This window comes from Pseudonaja textilis, chromosome 4 (genome assembly GCF_049901715.1).
Source record: "Pseudonaja textilis isolate UNSWEBS1 chromosome 4, rPseTex1.2, whole genome shotgun sequence".
NCBI lineage: Eukaryota > Metazoa > Chordata > Lepidosauria > Squamata > Elapidae > Pseudonaja > Pseudonaja textilis.
In genome coordinates this window covers 53,745,913-53,758,413 of record NC_141993.1, presented here as the reverse complement: position 1 = coordinate 53,758,413, position 12,501 = coordinate 53,745,913, and the positions used below count along the sequence as shown (strand labels likewise).

General features: G+C 37.9%; 1 protein-coding gene across 2 annotated transcripts in view; it reads left to right on the top strand.

Moving 5' to 3' along the window:
- Positions 1 to 12,501, top strand: part of IGF2BP2 (insulin like growth factor 2 mRNA binding protein 2) — a 68,268-nt gene that overhangs the window by 45,990 nt on the left and 9,777 nt on the right. The window contains exons 6-11 of one of the 2 annotated variants that reach the window (XM_026701366.2): positions 2,970 to 3,242; positions 5,133 to 5,267; positions 8,404 to 8,526; positions 9,816 to 9,951; positions 10,144 to 10,272; positions 11,867 to 11,935. In XM_026701366.2, coding sequence (XP_026557151.1) covers positions 2,970 to 3,242; positions 5,133 to 5,267; positions 8,404 to 8,526; positions 9,816 to 9,951; positions 10,144 to 10,272; positions 11,867 to 11,935 — 865 coding nt within the window. The remainder of the gene's footprint in view (positions 1 to 2,969; positions 3,243 to 5,132; positions 5,268 to 8,403; positions 8,527 to 9,815; positions 9,952 to 10,143; positions 10,273 to 11,866; positions 11,936 to 12,501) is intronic. The other variant, XM_026701367.2, reaches the window with a different exon arrangement.

Genomic DNA, 12,501 nt, shown 5'->3' with positions numbered 1-12,501 from the left:
TAGCTGCTTTTTCGGGGGTCAAAAAAAAAATAAGGCCCGGCCTTATTTTGTGAGAAACACGGTAGGTCTTGGGTTCAGGGCCAATGAGCCAGAAATGGAAATCAACACCAAATTATCAATTCTTCTTTGCCAGGAATAGCACACTTGCCTCATCTTCACTACAGCTCTGATTATCTTGGCAGATTCAGTGTTAAATCCACTCCCTGCATTTCCAAGGGAAAATAGCACTCTCCCAATCTCACAAATTAACAGGATGGCCCACAATCTAGTGATCTATTTGACACTTTCTCATTCATTGTTCATTCTAGTATCCTAAATATCACAACATTAGGAAAGGCCAAAGCATAGCAACCTCTCACAGTGCCCCCCACTCAAAGACTTCATGTCTGCCCTACATTTTTACCTTAGATTAGGCATCCCTCAGACTTTTAGGAAGCCAAACAAAACAAGAGTCCAACTTGCACCCCTTGAACTCCTTCTTCACAATTGATATAACCAACTTTGGGGTGCTGATGTTACTGGATGCTCCCAGTCAGGTGTGAATCACGGCCTCACATTCTGGACATTCATATTAGATCAGTCCCTACTTGGCTGCTACACTGTCTGCCTTCTGGTGCCAACTTTAACCTTAGCTCCAGCCAAATGGAACAATGGCAGCTATTGAATTGCACCCTGTCACTGCAGCCTCCATTACCATTCTAGATCTAAGCATAGCTCACATGTTAGTTCCCGGACTTCATTTCATTTTGCTACCAAACCAGAGAGCTGACTCAGCTGGCAGTCAGCCTTTTTAACAACCAGCAGACAAGATGACCTTCCAGATTAACAAATCCTTTAGAAAAAGAAATCTTCCACCATTTCTTCACAGCTTCCAAAATATTCCAACAAAACAGTGCTATTCATTTCCACAATAATTTCAGCCATTGCTTGTTTATATCATGTCTCTAAATCTCTTAGTATTTCTTCAAAATATTATTGCCCTACCATCTAACCTAAAATGCATCCTAAAATAATCCACCCCTTATAATTAAAAAATCAGTAACATTTAATCATAACTATCATATAGCTAGATGTAAGTCATAAATTATTTATATTGATTCCTAATAATTCTTGGAATATATTTGATTTCATAAATTATAAACAGTCACTCCACATGGTACCTGCTCTGTAACAATATTGTTGAATCAATCGCAAATGCCATTCAGACAGTGATTTGACAAACAGGATCCACGTTCAAAGACAGCCGGTGTCTAGAACCGCTAATCTAGTGTCGTGCCCTGCCTTCTAAACAAGATGTATTATTTGTTTTCTTAGAATTATTAATAATTTGTATCAGCAATGTGCACTAAAATATCAACTATTTTTATTAGAATTTACTTTCTATGTTGTTTTGGAAATGCAATATATATCTGTGCATTTTTTTTGCTTTACATAGAGATTTTTCATCAAATCACTCACCTAGATGTTCCACTGCCTTTTCAGCATGTAATATTTTGAAAGAGCTAAACTGCAGTCCGTACTCTTGATTTCATAATTAAAGAATTTTGATTAATGTATCTTTAAAAATAGATGTCAGAAGAATCTTTGTTTTGTCAGTGAAGTGAAAGTCTCTGAACCAAATGGCTGAAGATTGTCTGAAACCAGATTTTTCAATGTTAAGACAGGACTGGATAACTGCCATGCAGAATAAAGATTGAAATCTGCTTTCTGCTTGGGCACATAGAAAGATGTTGGGGTGGGGTTTAAAGCAACGTTCTTGGTTCTTCCTCTAGAATCCAACCCTGTATCTAGACAGCCTATAATAAAAACACTAATAAAATATAATAAAATACAAATAAGTCCCAAATACCTGGGGGCAAAAACCATTCTAACCACAGCTGAAAGAAGAAATACCGAAATTCCACCATCCTTCAACCAAGTTTTGGGGAAAGAACCATGCTTTCAAAGTTCTTTTAAAACAGTCAGTATGGGAGACAGATAAATTCCAGAATTAATGGTATCTGGGGGCAGATGCTGCAATTGAGAAGAAATTTGCTATTGGTCATATGATATGAAGTGGGGAGTTTGCACTTCCTACGTTGTTCTGCATGAATTGTTTGAGCAAAATGTGGAATGATCAAAATATAGATGCCACTTGGTAATAGAAACTAGAATGCCTGCAAAAGATAATTATTGCTTGTTCTCAACACCTTTTATCTTCCTCTGTAAAGTAAGTGCTCCATTTGGGAGGTGAGAGACATGGATTGGGGAAATGGAGTCTCATTCAAGTCCCTGTTGTCCCTGGCATGAAGTTTTACATACCTGCTTCAAAGAAATGTGCATGTCTAAGCTACTTGTGATTGTTTCTTATATATGTGAAAATTCTGTACTATTAAAGCACATGGCAGCCAAATTATGTCTAAGGCAGGATTACAATTATAAACATCAAAATTCCATTTAAATAAAAATATTGGCTCCTGATAGATACCTACTTTTCCGATCATATACTCATAATATTTAGATATTCGGCAATAATTTGGACTTTTGTTCTGATTTTGAATGTTCAGTGTTTCAAAATTCCTCTTGTATTTTATCATGGGATTTGTGATTTCCAAAAGGTGAAATCAACCATTAGGATTGAGATATGCATTAGGAATGTCATATGCATCTATTTTAGTAAGTATTTTGTAATAAAGCATCTCAATGTTAGTTCTCTAATTAAGTCTAATAATATCCTCAGTGATCTGTTGTATTGGTGATAGTACAAATGTCAGCTAGGGAACCAGGAATGTTATTGGCATGATTTTCTTTCAAAAAACATTCTCCAAACTATAATTCCCATAATTATTTGGGGCATATGGGTAGATGGTGATTATGGGCCTTCATATGCAAATGCCACATGTTGAGGCAGGTTGTTACAAAGGCTGGTGGATTGAAATAAACATTTCTTGTAGTAATTATTTTCCCCACCTCTTTCTTCTTATTTCTAGAGCAATTGAGAAGCTTAGTGGTCACCAGTTTGAGAACTATTCCTTCAAGATTTCCTACATCCCAGACGACGAGGTGAGCTCCCCTCAGCCCCCCCAGCGATCCCGTCGTGGGGGCCACTCTTCCAGGGAGCAGGGCCCCTCCCCTGGGGGCTCCTCACAGCCCAAACAGCTTGATTTCCCACTACGGATCCTGGTCCCCACGCAATTTGTTGGTGCGATCATAGGAAAAGAGGGCTTGACCATAAAGAACCTTACTAAGCAAACCCAGTCCAAGTAAGTATCACAGATGGTTTAATTTCCTTCTAAGGGTTCTGTTTGCAGCTTTTATATCCCTGGCTTGTGATCTTTGGACCGAATGCTGACTTGTGAGCTCTTCTGTGGCATTACATGGCAAACGCTTGTTACCTTGTTTTAATAGTTACTGTGGTCCAGTTAATGTTTATCCTGTCAGCTTCACTCATCTTGTTTTTCAAAATTATGAACAAGTTCTACTCATCTGTTCTGAGAAATTACTATAACCCAGTATGTTTTCCCCATTCCAGATATATTTTCTGCTTCTTTTCAGCTACCTCTAGTTGATTTCTACTATTCAAAGAGAAATGTTTTCAACCAACTGATGAGATTAAAAATATGTTTCTCATTTTGTCATAAATAGTATAGATTATTGTGAAATTACTATTTGATCATCTCAATGTTAACTCTCTAATTAAGTCTAATAATATCTTCAGTGATCTGTTAGCTTGGAGGCAGTACAAATAGGCATGAGCTTGGGAGTTACTTTCTTACCTGTATTTAAATATTAAATTTACCTCCATAACCACTAGAAACATCTTGCATTACGGTGCTTGGTATGTTACTGAAGGCAAATTGTATGTCAACCTGCATGAAATAAGAATGCCATTTATTTACTTAATATTTGTAGGCCACCTTTAAAAGAAAACCTTCCCAAGCTCACCTATTGAGTAGATTTTTGAGGCATTTTTAATAGTTCACTCTGGCAGTCTCTTTCATGTCAAATTGTTCTCATGCAGAGTCAAATAGTTGGGCCTGTTTCCTTAAGGCCTTCATTGGCAGAAATGTATGGCAGTGCACAGAACTGAGGGTGAAGGTTTGTTCTCCTAGCTTGTGGGTTGGTTTCTGAACATTTCATTACCAGAGTAGCTAACATCTTCAGTGGAGTTTCCATCCCCTAAAGTCAGCTGAAGATGTTACCTACTCTGGTAATGAAATGTTCAGAAACCAACCCACAAGCTCAGACAACAAACCACTCTCTTCCTATATCCGAACTGCAGATATTCATCTGCTATTACACGTGCAGAGAACAGCCTAAACTATATGATGAGTTATTGGTCATAGACAATCGGCCATAGTCAATCATGGGAGACAATCATTTCTGCATTTTTACATGCATTTGCCTTTCTCAGAAACCTTATAAGATCTTCCCCCTTCCCCCCCCCCCCGAAAGGTGAGTTACAATCCAAAATTAATATCAGTGCTTGGCTTTTCAGTACATGTACATTGTGTTATTATCAGAAAAGCATATGTTCTTAAAGTCACACACATTTGACAAAGGACAAAAGACATTTGGTGTACTTGTGGCCTGGCTAGTCATAGAGGGGGTGTCTATCTTTTCCCTGATTTCTATTAAAGAGGTACTTTTTATATGATGATGTCATTAGAAAGCGGGAAATCTCACTTTAGTTCCCATAGAGATGGTTAGATTTGAGTGTCTCATTCAAACACAAGTAGTTGTGTATTCTTTCCTTCCCCTTTATTTATGTTAGGCTCTATTTAAACAAATTACTTTTTGAACTTGTGAAAAGTGCAAGCTTTTATGGACAATGGATGCAAACCAGCAAATGCTATTCAGATATAATAATAAAGTATGATTTCTCATGGATCAGGAAGTCAGAGAATCAGAGTGGAGGAAGGACCACACAAATTCACACCATTATCAAAGCAATTGGTTTTGAATAACATGTGAGCCAAATCCATTTGATTGTATAGTCTTAATACATCCCTTGCATTAGGCTTGAAAGCAAATTGATAGTTTTCTGTATCCTTGTAATACTATTTTTTTTTGGCCTGTTTTATCAAGGTGTCAAGTTAGGCACCATCCTCTGATCGCTAGCAGATTTCTTTGTATGCACTCTGTTGCTGCAGGGTAGACATTCATCGGAAAGAAAATGCTGGTGCTGCCGAGAAACCAATAACCATTCATGCCACCCCTGAAGGGTGTTCAGAAGCATGTCGCATGATACTTGATATTATGCAGAAGGAAGCTGAAGAAACAAAATCGTAAGTAGTTCTTGTGTTGTCAAGGAGGTTGGGAAATGAAAAATGTTTCTTTTTAAAAAAAAATATGCAAGAGAAAGGTGATCTCTAAAACTGTAAATAACAAACAACATTTATATGAAACCAGTTATCAAAACTACATACAAAAAACTTTAAGGAGTATAGACTTTCTTTTCTGTTCTTGTGTTGTAGTGTTACTTGATAGTCTTTGCAAATATTTTACTTAGTTACAGGAGAAGTAAAAGCTCTGAGGAAAACCAGAAAAAATGCACCCTAAAATTAACCACAAAGGGAATACAATTTTTGTAGAGGATACTCAAAAAGATTTTGGTTAGCATATTTTTGACAGTTCATAAATTGATATTTCCTTGCTATTTGGACAAGATGGCTTTATGTTCCTTGATGTGTCATTTATCAGGGAAATTTGTTTGCTATAAAGCACAGGTGTCAAACTCGTCATGTCATGTTGCTGTCCCATGATGTATTGCGATGTTCTTCCCCTTTGTGGAGCTGGGGTGGGCGTGGCCTGCACTTGACACATCTGGCCTGTGGGCCGCCAGTTTGACACCCCTGCTATAAAGCATGAGGTTCAAATCACCAACATTTTAAATTACATTATTTTAAAAGCATGAATAACATAAAACTAAAACCCCCTGGCAGCTAGAGACAAGATTCTGCAAAGTCACTAACTGTCAGAGTATAATACTGTTTGGGAAGGATTGCATCTGTATGAGGTAATGAATACACATGTGCTTGAATGCACTTATAGATGTGTGCAGATTGGTCTAACAGTAGAGGTTTTCACCCATGGGTTAGGCAAAAAATTGTGTATCTAGTATACACCCACACAGAGAGTTCATGAAATGGAAAAGATCTTCTTGGAGCTTTGGTTATGTAGAAATTGCTGCCAGTGTATCATTGTAAAGCAATCTAAGTAAAACTGTATTTGTAATATGTTGCCTCTCTCTTCTCTGCCCTTTTTGGCTGTTTCTGATTTTGGCTTTATCGTAGTTTTGAGAAGTCATGCATTTCTAATGCCAGATGTTTGATTTGATGTACTTGTACATGGCTCGAAGTATATTTATTGATGAAATTTACATATTGCCTCAATCCAGCTGAACTCTAAGAAGTTTACTATAGACGTAAATAAAACACAACAATGATGATATAAAATGTAACAAACAAATATACTAAAAAGAAAAGAAGGCCTATGTGGGTGGCTCTGGCTGGGATTAATAAAAAAGGTCGTCCAGAAAAGCTATTTCTTTCTGGCTTTCCAGTAGGGCATAAGAATGGAGACCCGCCTCAAATTGGAATGTAATCAGATCCACTGGAGGGGAACCCCTACCGAAACTGTCCTTCAATCCCCTGCTGTTTTCCAATACCACTTCATAAATTGGGACCTTGAGCCAGAAGTATAGAGTAGGGAAAGATCAGCTTTTAGTACTTTATTTATTAGATTTATATCCTTCAGGGGCTTAAGAAAGTTACCCCCCCCCCAAGATTGATTGATGATGAGATACATCCAATGGATTTTTGTGGTTGGACTTAGACAGGATTGTGCTTTGTGACTATAGTGTGTTATATCGTATGTTGTTGCAGTCATGGATGCTTATATTCACATCACTATATACTGTTAGACAAGTGTTTTTGCTAGTTTAGTTTTGGCTTTTTCAGCCAGAGAAAAATGTCTCATCCTTTTCTTTGTGGAGCTGTAAAATGAACTTCAGCTTCCAGCACTTTTCAGCATTGGCCATGGTTGCAGAAATCATTGGAAGGTGTAGTACAGCCTCAATTGGGAAGCATAAATATAAAAGGTGAAGTTAGAAAGATGGGAAGCTACAATATTCAGCCCATTCTAAATTGATTAACTCAAAGAAGTGACAGAAAAAAGTCTGGGTAGGTACGTACATACATACGTATGTACATATGTACGTGTGTGTGTGTGTGTGTGTGTGTGTGTGTGTGTGTATCCAACCCCACATACATACATTCATTGTTGTAGGCTGGTCTTTGTAAATAGAGGTGAATAAATTGGTTGATGGACATTCTATAAATCTTTTAAAAATTTAATAGCTTAATCAATATAACTTCATTTAAGAAGGCTAGAGCTGATAATGGAGGAAGAAGCTACTGGGAGTCAAGTAAATAGTTTACAAGTTATAACCATAAGCAAAGTAGATCTGAACAAGTGCAAAGTAAAACTTGAATATGTCTCTGTAAGACTGATAAAGGTACTTCTAAAGCAAGAGTCCCCAACCCTCTGCTAAGCCATGGCCTGTTTAAAACCAAGCCACATGAGCGGCAGGCAAGTGCACATACACGCAAAGTGCCATTCATGCGAGTAGCGGGTCCTTGTGCTCATGCGCAAAACTCCACTTGCGTGAGTGGAGGGAGCTTGTGTTTAAGTGTGAAGCTCCACTCATGAAAGCGGAGGGCCCTCATGTGAACTTCACATTTGAGCATGCATCTGCCATTCACATCAATTGAACTGTGTGCCTTCACCTGCCACTCACACACACACACTTCTTCGCTGGGTCGGGCCATCAATAAAAAAGTTGTGGACCGCTGCTGTAAAGAGTAAAGATGTATGTCCACATTGTTTTATCAACTACAAGCTTGTTACTTTGTTCAGTACAGAGAAATGTTAACTTAAATTGAATAGTAAACCTTATTATCTTACTCTTATGTTTAAATTGTGCACCATTAATTGAGCCTGTCTGTATTTACCCTATGTTCCACTGACTCAAATTACTAGAATAAATAGAAGGGTTTCACATCAGGAAATGTTTTGTGGGTTGTAGTAATACCAACAAGTATATCTGTAACTCCCCAGAAAAACACATCTCCATTCATTTTTAAAGTCTACCTCAGACAACCTCCTGCTTCCCAACAACATGATTTTCTTCTCGTAGTAAAATTGCTTATTGATACTATTCTGCTGTTAACTAATTGCAGAATATACAGGTTAGTTTTTAGAAAACTGATTTTTCATGCCCGGGGTGAAAAAGTCTTAACAGTAGGTTCCCCTTCCTTGGTTTTTACAGTATTGGGTGATGGTGGTGATGGTCGGAACATTTTTTGGAAGTGCATCTCCATATGTTTCTGTGACCTTTGGTATGTTTTTCATACTCCTTAGGGCTGAAGAGATTCCTTTGAAAATCTTAGCACACAATAGCTTGGTTGGAAGATTGATTGGCAAAGAAGGAAGAAACTTGAAGAAAATTGAGCAAGATACGGGGACCAAAATCACTATTTCTCCGTGAGTACCAGTGAATGTTGCTGCCATCAGGCAAGACCAGCCTTCCCCAACCTAACACCCTGCAGGTACGTTGGACTTTTAACACCCATTCTCCCCATGCAGGACATCAAATGACTGTGTTAGCTGGGGATGATGGGAGCTGTAGTCCAGCACTTTTAGGGGACACCTGGTTGGGAAAAGCTGGACACAACTCTTACTTCTTAGCCTGCTTGCATGGTGCACTCTAGATCCATAGCTTGCTCATCCTCCTTCTATGCAGAACTCACATGTACTGTCTTGGCCTAGTTGAGAGAGAGAGACATCTAGATTTCATTGAGCCCAGAAACATTGTAGTTTTATAGTGCTAATGTTTGAATTGTAAATTTGCATTGTATGTAATTCTGTTTGCCACCCAGAGTCCTTTTAGTACGTGGGTAGCTTATAAATTGTAATAATTCATAAAACACATCAGCTTTTAAATACAGTAAAATACATAGTACGTCAGTAAACACCACATGTTTATGTATCTTGGAAGAATGAATGAAACAGGAAAATATCCTTATATGAAGGAACATAGTAGCACTATAATTCTATAATACTAATTTATAAGGATGAGGGCCTGCTTTCCAGCCACCACTGTCTTCCTGTCTTTGTCTCATCACTGTTTCCAGTCATCTATCCATCCATCCATTCCACCAAGCTGTCTACTTACCTCTCTGTATTGAAGTAGTTAGTGCTAATTAAAATGATTGAAAATAATAAAACCAGAGTGGTAATCTTTACAGTGGGAAGTATTTTACAGCAGATGTATGCTAAATTATTCCCTTTCTTCAACACAAGTTATGTTGCTGTTTCTGGTTTGGGAACAGTTACAAAGTTCATCTAAAAACCCCAGTGATTTATTAATGCAGTAAATAGCTTAGGAACCTTAGCCTATCTTTTTGCAAATGGCATTTCTCAAAATCTTCAGTTCATAAGCAACTCTACCATCCTGTGTGATTCAAGGTGTTGGAGTCAGAAATTAAAGCCCTCAAATCTCCTAGTATAAACTCAAGCACTTTTAAAATTATTGGTGACTTGTTGATTCCAATGTCAACTCTTCCATTCACTATTGCCTTCTGCCTAAAGAGGGTGTTTTTCTCATTTGCTGGGTTTCACCCACCCAGCAATATAATTTAACTGCTTGGATTTTATTTAAAAAGATTCATTCTGACAAACTTCCCCTATTGACCACATTTTAGTGCTGGCTATAAATCCTTTTTTTTTTTTGTATTGAAAGGATATTCATCTATTATTTTGCGATTGTTCAGTTTGCAGGATCTAACCATTTATAACCCTGAAAGAACCATCACTGTGAAGGGTACGATTGAGGCCTGTACCAATGCTGAAGTAGAGATAATGAACAAACTGCGGGAAGCCTATGAGAATGACGTGGTAGCAATCAATGTAAGTTCCTCTCCTAGTGTATATGTGTTTCTTTTGTCAAAAACCAAATAATTACAAATCATATAAGAAGTCTTAATAAAGACAGAAGTGAATGTGAGACACTCCAGAGCTTGCTAAATAAAAATCTAATTTTTTTTTCCTGCCCCATCAGATTACATTGCTTATCCCATTTTTCTTTGTGTTTTTTTCTAGCAACAAGCCAATCTCATCCCTGGACTTAATCTCAATGCATTAGGCATCTTCTCAACAGGTTTATCCATGCTTCCCTCAGGAGCTGCAGCCCGTAGACCTGCTATTACTGCTCCCTACAACCCTTTTGCTGTAAGTAGACAAACATGTCCATCTGTACATATAGCCAACAACATGGTTCCCAAGTTTCCAGCAGGTATACAGACTTCTGCCTTGAAGATTGCCAAATTCCCTGCCCCAGGTTGACTGTTATACATACATATGTACAGGGGTGGTATTCAGCAGATTCTGACCAGTTCTGGAGAACAGGTGGTGGAAATATTGAGTAGTTCAAAGAACCGGCAAATACCATTTCTGATTGGAGATTTCACAGTATCCTTCCCCTGCCACGCCCACCAAGCCATGCCCACCGAACCGGTAGTAAAAAAATTTGAATCCCACCACTGCATATGTACATATGTACATTTAAGAATCTTTATAAAACAGATTCAGTATCACGCTTGTTTACAAGAACAGTTCTGGGCTCCTGAAACCCTTGTAGGCAATCTTAGAAAATAAACATGATAAAAGAACTGAAGACCTGTCATGCTTATTTTCTAAGATTGTCTACAAGGCTGCATTTCGGTGCTTTATTTGGAAGGGTGCCTATCTGCCAAGCCCTTTTCTATAAGAATCTCAAATGCTTAGGCTGTTTGCTGATATGCTGGCCTTTAAGGGTTATATAGTATTAGGCTTCCTTTCTTTCCTTGGCTGTGTATAAGAACATGTTTTAATCTGTAAGGAAAATATCAGGTTTGTGCTAGGTACTATCTTTACAGAAATGCAATCTAAAATTGTAATTGGAGAGAAACAGGAAGTTCAGTTGCAGCAGAATGGAAGCAAGATTTTCACAGATGACAATACGATAGTAGAGGTCCATCTCTCAGATTACTTTTAATATAGCAAAGGAGACTTTCAAACAAGGATAAAACAACATATTTCTTTAGCGCCTCTCCTTGAAAGCCAACTATCATGAGGGAATCTGCCTTTTGTGGTGTCAAAAGTGTTTTTTGAGTGGCATTTCTTTGTAGAAGAAAGGTTTCTGAATACTTTTTTTTGTTTTGCATGAACTTAATTTTGAAAATAAAGCATATAAAGTCTTCTTTTGTAGATCTGTGACTACATTTGGGGAAAGGTATATTCTTATTTGGTTACCAGTATGCCATTCCATGCAAAGAAATATGGTTTTCAAATATGAGAATCATTTCTGATTCTCATATGTTAAAGTCACTTTCTGAGTCTTACATTGGCCGCCAGAATATATGGAGGGAACGATCCAGTTGCTTGATGGTAGGACATTTGCTCTTTTGATTACAAGGTATCCCCTGTGAAAAGGGGATCTTAGACAGATCTTGGAGAGCTACTGCTACCACTGATCCCGTGGTTTGATTCAGCATAAGACTGATTCATATGTTACTTAATTTTAACAGATTGTACAATGGTTCACAACTATGACAATAATGACCATAGTTACATGGAGAACTCGTCAATGAAGCAATAAAGTAGTACAAATGTACAATTATAAAAATAAATCAATATGAGACAATAGAAGCCATTTAATAGATCTTAATATCTATTGATTAGTCCAATATCTCTCCAAAAAGCCTCTTGCATACATTTCCCTGGTACCTACGCCCATAAGCTTCTGGCCTGCCCCCACTGATGTTAACTTTTTTTCCTGCCGTAGAGCCAAGCAGCATACCTTTCAGGCCTTAATGGAGCCTCGCTGACTGGCACATATCCCCATCTGCACTCCGTAAGTGCATTACCCTCTTCTGTCTGGATGCCACCTTTTCATGCATCTTGCTTTGTACCATGCCTGTCTTTTGCTTTGCAGGCTTTTAGGCTGCCTTCAGATGATTCTGCACTATAGCAGTTTCTAAACATTGATTCACTTAGTCCTGTTTAGTGAAAGTAACTTAGCTGTGTGATAAAGCTACCAAGCAGATCTCTCTGTACTTGCATGTAATATTCGCTTTACACATTTTGCTTACAGTTCTGGAAGTACCTACACCAACTGCAACACTTTGAGTCTCAATGGGCGGCTCGCCAGTCAAGATGATGTATAGAAGTACAGTGGCCTCATAGCTTTCCTCAGGACAATTGATAGCAAAGCACTATTTATCGTGTCTCAGAATCAGTTTGGCTACTTTGATAATGTTTTACACATGAACATATAATATTTGTACTGTAACATGAACATATAATATTTGTACTGTCAGCTATTGGCCTTAACCCAAAGTTATCTAGTTTAATTGGTAGTGGCTCTCCAAGGTTGTGGAAAAGTTTTATGAGACCCATTTTATTAATGAGAAATGGCAG